Below are 15124 nucleotides of genomic sequence, written 5' to 3' on the forward strand. Positions count from 1 at the left end.
ATGCTTACATACATGCGCATATACACATATACACCCCCACACACACATACATACATCTATCTACATAACAGCCCACTAACTATTCTACTCTACCTGTGTAAACTGTGGGTATGGGGGTATTATATCTACTATGTATATTTCCTATGTAGTATTGGGGAAGTTTCATTTATAAGGACGTACTCCCGTATTTGTCTGAGTGTTGGGTCTTTTGGGTGCTTGGATATGATGCAGATGTCAAGTTGACCCAAGTTGTCTCCATGGTGGTCTTTGGCATGTTGGTAGAGCATGAAGGACTGTTTTTTGTCATCATATTGTCTCAGATGTTCATTTAGTTGTTCCACAATGCTCCTAGATGTCTTCCCTATGTACGTCATGTTCATGTCTTTACAAGCACCTTTTCTGCATCTGATGCTGTAGACTACATTTCAAGTTCTACAGTTAATGCCAGGTCTAATCCTACACACCATGCAGTTATCATTGGTGCATATGGTATTTTCAAAGGGGTACATCCTACATAGTTGTGATCTGACGGAGTTCCCTAGCTTTTCAACAATCTTAATGTTGAGTTTGATCTCCTTCAGAGCTTTCCTAAATCTACAAGCTAGTTCTACATGGGCTGTGGCCCCTACAAACATCACTCCTTGATATTTGTCGGTTTTATACCACGTGTTTGCCCTGTTTGTTTTGTTACAAGTTCTTTGTATCCTATTCCATTCTTTGTTTCTATATCTAGGGCAGGTACCACTGGTATCATTATGTAAAATGTTGTCTAAAGAGGGCAGTATTGCCTCGCTGGAGGTGGTGGAAAGTTCCAAGGGGGCATTAATGAAAACTGAGGCAATAATGGGGTAGAGATTCATGTAAAAAGTGGGATGATAATGGGATAGCAATTCATGCAAAACAACAGAATAATGGGTTCATTAAGTTTTATTTGTTAAATACAGTTGCTTTGAATTTGCTTCAGAAAGAGGTTTATGTTTGTGATGGTTAGTTGGGGTGAGGGCAGTAGGAATGTGGCCTGGGTGTTAAGGGGACAGCAACCCAAAAATGTTTGGGAACCATTGATCTACACAACCACATACGTTTTTATTAAAGATGTGAGAGGGTGGGAGAAGTAGATAAAAATCTCTATATGAAATCTCAACAAAATTAACTATCATCATAGCTCAGACTTTATAATAAAAATTTTAGCAATGCTCTAATGTAAAAAATTATTACTATTATTAAGGCGGTGAGCTGCCAGAATGGTTAACATGCCGGGTGAAATGCTTAACAGTATTTCACTCATCACTACATTCTGAGTTCAAATTCCGCCAAGGTCGACTTTGCCTTTCATCTTTTTGGAGCCGATAAATTAAGTGCCAGTGAAACACTGGGGTCAGTGTAATCAACTTATCCCCTGCCCTTGTAGCAAAATTTGAAATTATTATTATTATTATTATTATTATTATTATTATTATTATTATTATTATTATGCTTCGTTCTGAGTTCAAATTCCATTGAGGTTGACTTTGCCTTTCATCCTTTTAGAATTGATAAATAAAGTACCCCTCCCCCAAAATATCAGGCCTTGTGTCTATAGTAGAAAGGATTATTATTATTATTATTATTATTATTATTAAGGCAGCAAGATGGCAGAATTGTTAGCATGCCAAGCAAAGTTCTGAGTTCAAATTCTGCTGAGGTCAACTTTGCTTTTCATCTTTCCAGGGTCAATTAAATAAGTTCTAGTTATTCACTGGGGTCAATGACTTACCTCCTCCCCAAAAATTTTAGGCCTTGTGCCTATAGTAGAAAGGTTTATTATTAAGGGAGCAAGCTGGCAGAATCATGAATGTTCAAGACAAAATGCTCAGCAATATTTCTTCCAACTTTTTGTTCCGAACTCAAATGACTTTATCATTCTTTTGGGGTCAATAATAAGTATCAGTTAATTAGTAAGCAATGTAACTGAGTAGCACTTTCATCCAAAATTTCAGACCTTGAGCCTAGAGTAAAAAGAATTATTGTTGTTGTTGTTGTTGTTGTTGTTGTTGAGTGAGAGAGGAGTTTATGCCATCAAAGTCACACTGGAGTGCAAATACAAAGCCCAATATACCCAGCATGACTACACATCATCATCATCATCATCATCGTTTAACGTCCGCTTTCCATGCTAGCATGGGTTGGACGATTTGACTGAGGACTGGTGAAACCGGATGGCAACACCAGGCTCCAGTCTGATTTGGCAGAGTTTCTACAGCTGGATGCCCTTCCTAACGCCAACCACTCAGAGAGTGTAGTAGTACACATCTTATAAGAATACACCGGGTACATGGCTCACAATCATATGTGTGCAACATGGTGATCTTGTATCAAGATAAACAGTGTGTGACCTTGCAGGTAGGACCGAGTTAGAATTTTCTTCAGGTCAAGTGGCCTATTCTGCTCAAAAGGTCCCTGAATAAGGGTTGTTTAATGATGAACAAAATACCTGTTTCCAGAGATGATTATTCAAACCCTAAAGAATTCCTTTCAGCACATGGCTCTGTTGCTTTCCCCGCTACTTCAGCTAATAGTCAGAGATGCACATATCATCAACCACAAAGGGACATATTCAACTGGTCATGGTCAAGTAACTGACAAGCAAATCTGTGGTATTGCGCAGAATATTTGTTGTAACCCATCTTTCATTATTTCATAAAAACAAACGTCAATGATACTTCCATTTCTTTGATCAATAAACTAACTACTCACTGAATTATGTCGAAAGTCACAGAGTCTATCACAAGCACTGTTTTTAAGTAGAAACTGTGTAGGACAAGCAGATTCTACTTGCAGGATTCCATGTCAATTCTCTTTTCTCAGTCCCACTCACAAGGCATAAGTCAACTTGAAAGTCATTTGTTTAAGGTGATGTGGGATTGAAATATTGAACTAGGGATCTTGCGTTTATTATGTTAAGCGAGTACTCGTACCTGCACTCATACATACATACACGTATGCATGGATGGTTGGATGGATGGATTACATACATACATACATACATACATGATGGCCGTCCACTCGTGAGCCAGGAAGACCATTGCCGACCTTCAGAAACATTCTGCGCTCTAGTACTAACTTACATTTTGCATTTATGGCTCCGTTGGTGGCTAATGGGCCCTGCTCTTGATAAGCATACACGACTGCAAACATTGCAGATTAAGCTTTCCCCATTCACTATACGAGCCGTGCACTTTCGCGCAGCTCACTTAAGTTCTTCATGCTGGATACGTGCTCGCTCAAAAGTGTTGATCCCCTCCTTAACCTGCTTCCTCCATCTGTGGCGATGACAGGCATTGTTCTCCCAGTCAGTGTCCTGCATATTACAGGCCTTTAATGAGGACTTGACACAGTCCTTAAAGCGCAGCCTTGGTTTCTGCCGGAGTCTCCTTCCATTCACAAGTTCTCCATAGAGCATCTGCTTAGGAATCCTGCTATCCTTCATTCTAATAAGGTGTCCAGTCCAATGTAACCGGTGCTTGTGCACCATCACCTCAATACTCAAGATATCAGCTGTCCTCAGGATCTGTGTGTCTAGAATCTTTGAGGTCCAGCCAACATTGAGAATGTGCCTGAGACATCTCTGATGAAAGCGTTCAAGGACCCTTACCTGACGTTTGTAGAGTCCATGTTTCACACAAGTAGAGAAGCGATGTTAGTACACAAGCACGGTACACAGCAACTTTTGTTTGCCTTGCTATGCCATGCTGGGACCAGACATGACACAACATACATACAAACATACATACATACAAACATACATACATACATACATACATACATACATACCACTTAAGCCATGCTTTTCCCTATACACAGAAACACACACAATCATACTCATATATATTCATACATATTTGCACACATACACACAGACATATATATCACAAAGTGCATTCACATATCAAATTTCAATTACAAAACTAAAATAATTTTTCACATAATGCATTTGTAAGTATAGTCACTGGGCTCTTGGGTCAGAGAATAAATGCAGTAATCCTGACACTGTGCAAATGATTTTGTCAATATATTCATTTGTCATTGTACTACTTACTTCCAGATACTGTATACTTGCAAACTCGTGTTTGAGTTCAAAAGGAGATGAATTCACGGTTTTTTTTGCATCACTCAACCATCCAATGTATTGAGTAGTTCCAAACTGTAAAGAATTTGCACTGAGTTCTTTAAAGAAAAAAGAAAAAAGAAAAATATACAAAGAATAAGGAATAAATATGAAAAGAGTTTTAAAAACAAAAGAAAATAAAGAAATGGGAAAATAAGAGGGTAAGCTAATACAACTGAATATAAAATTGAAATTGAAAAAAAGAACAAAAAGATTTCTTCTAAAAACAAAATTTTTGCTGGTATTTGATCTTACTCTGAGAATCACCTTAGCCAAGCTAATTTGGCAGCCAACTGATAGAAATGTCTATTATTCAATCTCCTGATGAATAATCGAATTGCCTTTCTGTACAATGAAGACAGCAAAAATACGATTTGTGTGCAGTATAGGCAATCTATATACAAAAGTGCAAATCTAATTAACAAACATTCTGGACTTACTATATGATGAAAGCATCATTATATGGAAACCTTCTGAAAGTATTGTTTAACCAGTTTGAAATTGCAAACATAAGGCCTAAGAACTATTACTTTGTATGATCCTGTTGTTTGAATGTATAGGACCACTTAATTTCATGTGTTATTGGATAATTCCCTGGTGTAGCTCCTATACATTCAATCAGCAGGATCATACAAGACTGAGATAGAGCATGACAAAAGGATCTGGGGTGTGAGATTTTCATGGATGTACATTGGAATTCCACCATAACTCCTGTCTTTTCTGTTGCTTTCAATACAACATATTTTGGTATGTGTATTTCTGCATCTGCAGTGTCATGTTTTAGATGTAAAAATGGAGGCAGTAACAATTGATGGCATCAACATCAAAGAAGAGGAAGTAATACTGGCAATAAATGGCAATAAATGACAGATATGCAAGCTCAGCTGCTGATCTCGATGGATTCCCAGTAATCCTTCTCAAGTTATGCAAATGAGCCCTTACAAAACCACTGCAGCTTCTTCTTCAGAGCTCCCTCCCAAGTGGTAAGCTCCTACACAAACTGAAGGAGAGAATAATATGCCATATCAATAAAGGAGGAAGCAGAACAGATGCTAAAATTTATAGGCCTATCTCTGACTTCACACATCAGCAAAGTCGGAGTATTAAAGCAGCTACTCAACAACTCAAATGTGGATGTTTTGACTTTCCAAAAGCCTTTGACAAAGTTGATCATGATGTGGTATGTCACAAGCTGCATAATTTCTGCATAGTCAGAAAATTTGGAGAGTGGCTACACAACTTTCTAAAAGACAGAAGTCAGGTAGTGGTGGCCAACAGGACTACCTCCAAGGAAGTGCAAATAATAAGTGGTGTCCCACAGGGTCTTGTGGTTACTGCTATTCACAGAGGCCCTCTCAGACATGCCCTCAGCTGCTCAAACAGCCACTCTTGCTAGTTATGCAATTAATACAAAAGTCTCTCAGAGGATATAGAACCTGAAGGTTTTGCACATCTGCAACAGGTGGGCTGAAGAAAATAACATGTAGTATAATGCTGGAAAATTCCAAGCCCTGCACTACCAACACAAGGAACCTAATGAAAAGCAGACATGATACATGGCCCAGGAGGGATTGCAATCCCTGAATCAAAATCAGTGCACAATATGAGCATTGACATGAATAATGATGCATCTTTCCAATGCATATTACTAAGTTGGCAATAAAATGCAGATGGTTGCCTAGATGGGTCCTTAGAACTTCCAGGATGAGTGAACAGGAAATCATGATGGTCCTCCAGAGGACATTTGTCCTCAGCCATTTGGATTATTACTTCCAACTGTGGTCACACAGTATAAAATTAATGATGGAACTCAAAGCAATCTAGCAAAGCTACACAAAGACTCGCAAATTGTCAACAGCCACAAGCAAGCGTCAAATCTTAAAGAACTCCTAACCAAAGCAAAAATTACATCACAAAGAATAATACAGATAACAAAATGTAGAGACCTTTGTTGTAGAACATGGAAATAATTGAACAGGGCAAACCCCAAAAATTTAAATAATGAGAAGGAACTGAGACTAATGCAAATATGAAATGCAAAACAAAAAAATCTCATTTACTGCGTCAAATATTCACAGTGCATTCAGTCAAATGGGATCAAAATTCATCAGTTTAGGGTACATACACAACAAATCAAAGATTCTTCTCTTAGAAATGTCCCATGTAGTGAACATCAAACATTTGTGCAAATGGAAAATTCAAAATATTCATTTTTTTTTTTTAAACTGAAGGAAGAAAATGATCAACTACAAAAGCAAAGAACTCTAATCTAAAATAGCCAAATCCTTTATTAAGAACAACTTCTTCTAAATGGATAACCCAATAACATGTGCATTCAGAAAGTTGAAAATGGTAAAAAGCATTTACCATAATACATAAACCTCCTTCCAAAAGGTTTGTACCTTCTAGATTTAGTTTTAGATGCACAATGTGTGTGTTTGTGTGTGTGTGAGAAAAAGAGACAGAGAGAGATTGCATAATTTTTCCCCATGGGTGTAGCTTTGAGAGAGATAGTCATTTGCCTTAGAGGCCATTATGATGAAATCTTCAGCAATCTTCATATACTAACTCACATCACCAAATGGAAAACATTAATCTCAAACTTACCTCTATTATTTAAACTCTTGTGCACATCTGTCATAAAACTCTTGATTACTTTACTGAGAGCACTCTCACTTTCTATTGGTAATGACTTAACAGCTGCAAGTAGATAGTGTTATTAATATTATTTATTTTCAACAGTTTTGTGTGAGTTTCTATTACAACCTCAGGAGAATCTCTATGCACTTTAAGTATGTGCAGTATTGTCTTTTATGTCAGTGGAATGGTGTTTGCATGTTACATTTATTTTGTTATTGAGTTTGTTTCATTTTTTCTCATATCACTTTAGTCTATTAAATATGCTGTTATTCTGTTGTGAATGGTAATGGTGAAGCACAACTTATTTTATATTATTGGGAAGTGGCTGTGTAAAATATGTACAGTGTTGATGGTGTTAATTTAGTATTAGATGGAGACATAAGAAACAGGATACAACTGGAAGTTCTTACAGGACAATCTACTGAAGGTAACAGACCAAATGTGGTTGGAACAAAGCTTTTGCCAGACCAAGGGTAACATAGTGATGAAACAGTGAAGTTGACAGGGTCATAATAGAGAAGAGATGGGTTTGGAAAGAGTGAAAAAGTGGGGGCAGCAAAGAATCATATTAGGTAGCTAAAAGGAAAGCTGGAAGTCAGGTTTATCTAGGTAGAGCAGAAGCAGAAAGGAAGAGGTTTGCCAATATCTTACAGTGTGAAGACCAGAGACTTGAGGTGTCCTAGATTGCTAGATAGTGTGTCAGTGAGAGGTTATGGGAGAGAAATGTATATGGATGGATAATGGTATGCTTGCACTTAGTGATTCAGTGTTGTAGGAGTTTTATAAACAAAAGGTGTACTGCATAAATTGTGTTATTGAATTGGAAATGTCTTGCACAGCATGTACACTGTGCTTTGCTGACTATTCTTTAAACTCTGTATATTTCATTTCACATTGACCCAGCCCACTCAGCAGGAAAAAATTAGTAATCTTTTGATGGACCAGCATCTTGGCCAAGGCAAGAAATATACATGTCACAGAATCTGGAAAACCAGACTTATGAGCCTATGGCTTGGGAAGGTCCTTTCATTTTTTTTTTATTGTTATAATGGGTAATGGTAAACAAAGAAGATAGTGGCAATGGCTGAGAACTTTCTACTTACTTTCCACAGGTACAGGTACATGTTCCTGTAAATCTGCAACATTTTCCTTAGTAATGCACAATTCCTCACAGTCTAGATTGGCACAAATTTCCAAAAAGTGTTCTTTGGCATTTTTACCAGATTTTGCTACATCAATACCAACCACAGCTGTCAAACCAATAACCTGGAAGAAAATGCCACAAAATCTGAAAGTTAATTCATGTCAATTTGATACCTTACTACTACTACTACTACTACTACTACTACTACTACTACTACTACTACTACTACTACTACTACTACTTCTGCTGCTGCTACTACTACTACTACTAATAATAATAATAATAATAATAACAATAATAATAATAACTAAACCAGTTGAGCATGTCCCTTGGTGGCTGACAATATGTGCATCTCTGATCACGAGCAGAAGTAGTGGGAGAGCATCATAGCCATGTGTTGAGAGGAATTCTTTGGGGTTTGAATAATTCACCTTTGGAAACATGGGTGTTTCGTTCAACATCCTTAAACAAACCTTATTCAGGGACCTTTTGAGCGGGACGGGCCACTCGAAGAAAATTCTAACTGGGTTCCACCTGCGAGGTCATGCACTGTTTATCTTGATATGAGATCACCATGTCGCACACATATGGTTGTGATGCATGTGCCTGGTGTACCCTTATCAGATGGGTAGTCATGATGGGTATGCAGGGCTTCGTATATTTTACCTCAGTGTCACTTTGATGGCATGCGCTGCTCTCTCACTCAATAATAATAATAATAATACTTCGCCAGTCAACTTAACTCTTACAACTTCAAATTATTCATGAGCCAATAAAAAGCCTCAATTTTTGCCAGGTCTCTTGACTTGCTAGAAAAAGTAACTGAATTCCCTTAAATTAAACCTTAGCATCTTAAAAGAAGAAGAATACATTTCTAAAATGTTTACAAATGTGCAAATATAATAACTTGATATACGTTTACAGATACATATATATAAATATATTGGCCTAATGAAATTATAAGCTTTTCTAAAAGTTATTATTCTCCGTCATACTCTCATTCTCTCTAGTTTCATCAATAAACAATCTGAAATTAAAACTACATCATAATTTCAAAGGTGTTGCTCAACCTGATATTGCATTTCATTACAGTTATGTAAAAGTACATAACCTTGTCACCACTTCTTCCTCTCTCTCTCTCTCTCTCAGTATAGTTTTTACTATTATAAACAAATCTGTTACCTTAGTCTAATGTGAGAAATGTTATTTTAGTAGTGTATACTAGAGATGACAAAACACCAAACTAATATACAGAATTCAAAACATACAAAAATCAATTTTACTTTTTATCCCTCCAAAGTCAATAAACCACTACTCTTGAACTACTCAAACTGACTCGGTTGCCTTTACTCCTCCCATTGCAAGTTATGGTCATAAACGAATATAAAGAATCATCATCACGGACTCAGATCCACTATTCAAAACCGAGCTCTTGGCTTTGTTTATGTCACATTCATGAATATCATTGGTGAAAGCTATGTTGTTGCACTTTGAATCAGCAAAGCCACTGCTTATGTCCAGCATGAAAACCTCCTTGCCTATAGTCTCCCATCGATCTCAAATTTCTTGAAATACATGATTTCTTCTAATCCAAGAAACTCCCACCATTGCAGTGTCTACTTTACAGCACATGCACACCTATACAGATAATACCACTCTTCAATTCCTCCTAAATCTTTCAGACAATCATCATCCACATGCAACTTAAACACTTCACACCAGATCTGTACTGACTCTATGAACAGGGGCCTTAGAATTATAGTAAAAGTATCATCTCTCTTTATGTTTGTATGCGTATATGCGTAAGGATGAGAGCATGTGAGTGTGGTGTGTGCATGTGTAATCTCTACTGTCACAAATTTTGTAAAGAAAAGTCTCCTTCAATGTGGATATCTAAGTCTCTTTCAATAGTACAAAGACACAATATTTACAAACATCAAACATTTCTGTACATAACTTCCTCTATGTACAAGCAACACACAATTGAAACCCTTAAAATACTGCAAATGGAAAGCTTCACCATCTCTGATGATCTCCATCGCAAACTCAGATATAGCAGTACCAAAACTGTACCACAAAAACTAGAGATCATCTCTTTAGAACTAGAAAATACTTCACCCCTCAAAGATGTGGTATTTCTAGTCTTTGATTTTTCTAATGCTACTACTTCAATTTCTGCTTCTCTAGGTCACTGCATATACTTTCTGTTGTGGTCTACGCAGTACACCTGTCTCTTCCTCCTAGCACTCCTAGGAGGAAGAGATATAGATATACTTTAATCTCTTCATCCACCTAATCACACACTAAATACTTTACTCACTCCATTTTTGCAAAATTACAACCATCTAAATTCCCACCACCACCTCTCCTTGTCTAACATCACCCTAATAAATATTTAAACTGAATAGCAACGGTATCAATTTCACTAACTTTTGGACAGCCTTAAATGTTTAGAGATGTTGTCCCTCCTCTATTAACTAATTTTTAAAAGAAAATAAAATAGGGGTAACAGTTGTTAATTTTTAGAAGGCCCTCTTCATAACTTACACTTTATCCCTGTACAGTATAAACAAGAGTTTTCTTTGTTTATTTTTGTTTCATTTTTTTTGTTTGATTTGATTTTTTGCAGAAATGTGAAAAAGACATTTGTGTGTGGCAGATGTCTGCTTGTAATAGAAAACTTACCTGAGGTAGCTGACAATTTACTTTTTTAAATTTGTCATCAAGGTATCTTGACATAAGAATATTGTAAGGATGTTTGCAATATGTGTGATGACATTCATCAATTATTAGCAGTGTAATAATGGAAAGACCCTCAATTCTACCAAGCTTCAGGTTGTCAACTAAACATTGTGGAGTCATAACAACAATATCACTTCTGTACCAAAACAAAAAAAAATAAGACACAAAAGTTAGACTGTCATCATATTTACCATCATCATTGTCATCAATATCCTTTTAAACATCCACTTTGCTACACTTACATATGAGGCGTTTAGTAACAGACCGTCGTAAGCACCACAACTTAAAAACCAAGAAAAACGCAGTCAAAGTTTCGCGACTTTCAGAATGTGATATCTCAGCAAGGAATGAAGTTAGGAAGCTGGTTTTGGTCTTAAAGTGACCGTGAAGACCTCCTTCTAATCATTCCACCTATGTAAAATTATTTATGCATGCATCTGAAAGATGAATCAATGACTGCATCATTCTCGTTTTGTAGAATATACAGGTACTACAAAACAGTGTATTGCATTGCATATTTTAGCCATAATACCTAGAAAAAACATACAGAGACCTCCCAAAGGTATTGTTTCTGTTTTAATATACCAAGGTAAGTATCTTCAAGAAGTAAGAAAGACAAGATAGTAAGATAATAGCCCATTATTGTTACAATGGTAATGAGGAATATTAAAAAATTGAACCATAACACCTCAAAAACAATACAGTGAATATACCAAAGTTATTGATTGAGTGTGTGAGCTTACAATGGTGTGTAGCTAAACTCTCTGGTCCAAGTTTGGGTGAGCGAGTGTCAGGTCAATAGCATCGAGGTACAATATTTTGCAGCTGGATTTTCAACCTTATTGTAAGACTCACCAGTTCTTCCTCCCAACTTTTTCGGATTCTAGATGTTGAGACAAAGGAAATGATATACTAACCTCGCAAATGGCCAGGGTAGCACTTACGACACTCTGTTACTAAACGCCTCATATGTTGGATGGAATTCATCAATGCAGATTTTCTACAGTTGCAATGCCTTTCCTGTGGCCAACCCTTACCTGTTTCAAAGTAAGGTAATATTTCCCCATGACCAGACATATTTGTCATAGAAAATTTGTTGACCCTATCATATTCTTGGCTTTTATTTTACCTATCTCTCTTTTTTTTTTTTGTCATGTTGTATGATATTTTATGAATGGAGAGTAAATAATACTATCTTTTTGTTCTATTTTCACTTTTACTGACTTACATTATTTTAATATCATAGTTCCAAAACACATGTAAATCAGGTTTGGTGAATGAACAAAAAGGTTGCTTTAAGAGGCACTACTGGTTACCACAGCAACAAATGACGACAACCACATTATTATGGCTGGTAAAAATGATAAAAAGCTCAACAGCATGGAGGTTATGGATATGATTTGATTTTTTTTTATCCAAAATATTTACATGCTATTATTTATAGTTTTAAGTGTACTTCAAGACCAATATTCCATAAAAGAAACATTTTACATTCTCTCAAAACTTTATAAAATTCTTAATGATGTCAATAATATTAAAGTATTTTGTCATATCTGGGTGTGAATGATGTTTCGTGAATGACTTCAAATATTTGCAATCAATATAATTGAATATTATTAATTATTCATTTTATTTTTATTCATTTGTCTTTTAATTGAATATCATTACATATGCAGACAGTTAAATATTATCATTCAATTCTAATCTTCACACATGCATCTAATTGAATATTTTTGCCCTGTTTCTTCATTATCTGTATATTTTTATTAATGGTTTCCAGCCTCATTACTCAAATTTCATTTTGTAGACCAAGTTAGGAATTTTTCATTTTCAGTTTTAATAAATATATTTTGGGACTACTTTCGGTATGGAGTATTCTGTTTTCCCTTCTCATTTACACTTAAGTTTTTACCACCATTATTAAGTATCATTTTTTAATGCAAGCTAGTAAATTTTACATTGTAGATTGTCAGTTATAATTTAATCAATTAATCCTAATGAACTGTCTTCTGTCATTATTTTAGCAGTCTTCAAAGTACACTGAGATAGCTATGTATCTACCCACACATGCGGCGGCGTGCTGGCAGAACCGTTAGCACACCGGGCGAAATGCTTAGCGGTATTTCGTCTGCCTGCTACGTTCTGAGTTCAAATTCCGCCGAGGTTGACTTTGCCTTTCATCCTTTCGGGGTCGATTAAATAAGTACCAGTTACACACTGGGGTCGATATAATCAATTTAATCCGTTTGTCTGTCCTTGTTTGTCCCCTCTGTGTGTAGCCCCTTGTGGGTAGTAAAGAAATAACACATGCACGTACATGCATGAATGTGCATATATGAATATATGAAAGTAGGGGGAAACTGGCCAGGTTTCATAGACTTTTTTGAGATAGTTGCAGGACTAAGGACTTTTAAATGCCCAACTGTAGTAAAACTTCTTGATGCAAGAGTTAGAAAATTGAAGTATGGGATCTGATAGTACCTCCTATAACTTTCTCACATCCATAGTTTGGAACGTGCACACGTGTGTGTGTGTGTGTGTGTGTGTGTGTGTGTTCAGTGTTCTTTTTATTCTTAATAAAAATGGAGAAACAAAAACTAAATAAGAAAATATGACCTTACAAGTTGAATGATTCCATTTTCTTGCTTTGGCTCTCAGGAGATCCATAAATAACATTAATTGTCAAATCAGGGAAAGAATTCATCAGAACAGTTTTTTGTTGTTCAGCTAAGGCTGTTTGATTGCATAAAAAGATTACTTTGCAACATTTTCCATCATTTTCTTGAAAATGATGCTGCAAATAAACAAATAAAAACAAAATAAATTTTTTAAAACTAAACAAAAATAGTGAAGAAAAATAATATTTATATATAAAATGTTCCACTAACAAGGAAGAAGGTGCTGTCTTTTTTTCAGAGAGAGAGAAACAGTGTGTGTGTGTGTGTGTGTGTGTGTGTGTGTGTGCACGTGCATGTGTGCATGTGTATGCATGTATGCGTGTGTGCATATATGTGGATGTCTGTGTTAAATTTGATTTTCAAAGAGATATTCACATTAGTAGGACAGCTGACTTTTGTGATGGTAAATATTCTATATTTTGGGTTCCAAATGACCATATCCAAATATACAGGAACCATTGCTCTAACAAAAAAATCAGATGATTTTTGAAAAACATGATATTTCTAATATTGCTATTGTTTAGCCTCAGATCAGGCCAGACCGTGCACACTTATGGAAAAGCAGTCCACTCTGTCCTTCTTTTGGACATTGCAATTCTAAAAATACATGATCAAATGTGCTCTATCTTTTCTCAAAGTAGTAAGGTGTAGTTTGAGAGAAATTCGGTTATTGCTCATAGCATGTTGAAGGACGAAAAAGTGGATCCCAACTGACAAACCTACTTCAAATCACACCCTAACGTCTTCAAAGAAAGGCAGATGTATTACAGCATAATGTAGTTCTAGATAAACTATGCTTGAATAAAACAAGATTGAATGATCAAGGCTGGACATGTTTTTATCATAGGTCTACACATTTTTCTTTGTTTTTTTTTTTCATAAAACAAAAAATAATTTCACCTCAATAATTTTCACAGCCATAACTGTTTTACCACTTCCTGTCGGTGCAGCTATTATACAGTTTTTCCCTAAAAGGGCTTTTGAAATCAATTCTTTTTGATATTCACGGAGTTTAATTTCCTTTGCATTAGTTCTCACTTGTTTTTGATTCTGTGATGGATTGTTTTCTATAACAACATAAAAAAAAATAAGAAAAAATTTTAATGAAATTACTTTTATATATTAAATTATTTTGAGCACACAAATCTAAACAATGATATATATATACTAATTCTTAACATGTTCCAGCAGAGTTGGACATGAATATGTTTGTCACTTTTGGATTTTGTCTCCAGAGAGAAGTACTCCACAGATGAAGTCCAACAGCAAAAAGTATATTCACATCCAAATCTGCAGGAACATGTTAAGAGTGAATGCAAACATTATTTTTATATAATCATCTGTTTCGATGTACTTTATAATTAAAATAAAATTATGTTTTCTCTATGATGATATGAGAATCATAAACACATATATATACTTACATATATATATACATATACACATATATACATATAAATATATATATATGTATATATATATATATACATACATATATATACATACAAATATATATATATATACATACATATACATATACATATTTATATACATATATATAAATATACATATATATATACATATATATATACATACATACATATATATGCATATATACATACATACATATATATACATATATACATATGTGTATACATATATACATATATATACATATATGTATACATATATATATATATATATATATACTAGCAGAAATACCCGGCGTTGCCCGGGTTAAAGAGAATAATGAAATCAAAAAACGCCGTCTAG

The 15124-nt window shown here is 35.3% G+C and overlaps 1 protein-coding gene across 2 annotated transcripts in view; it reads right to left on the minus strand.

Annotated features, from left to right (window-relative positions):
- The window catches only part of LOC106868709 (ATP-dependent RNA helicase DHX58), an 86390-nt gene that overhangs the window by 19747 nt on the left and 51519 nt on the right, over positions 1–15124 (minus strand). For both annotated transcript variants that reach the window (XM_052965757.1, XM_052965756.1), the window contains 6 exons: positions 14252–14418; positions 13295–13467; positions 10617–10809; positions 7891–8053; positions 6755–6847; positions 4079–4206 (listed from right to left, as the gene is read on the minus strand). In XM_052965757.1, the coding sequence (XP_052821717.1) occupies positions 4079–4206; positions 6755–6847; positions 7891–8053; positions 10617–10809; positions 13295–13467; positions 14252–14418 (917 nt within the window). The remainder of the gene's footprint in view (positions 1–4078; positions 4207–6754; positions 6848–7890; positions 8054–10616; positions 10810–13294; positions 13468–14251; positions 14419–15124) is intronic.

The sequence above is a fragment of the Octopus bimaculoides genome, chromosome 2 (assembly GCF_001194135.2).
Source record: "Octopus bimaculoides isolate UCB-OBI-ISO-001 chromosome 2, ASM119413v2, whole genome shotgun sequence".
Lineage (NCBI taxonomy): Eukaryota > Metazoa > Mollusca > Cephalopoda > Octopoda > Octopodidae > Octopus > Octopus bimaculoides.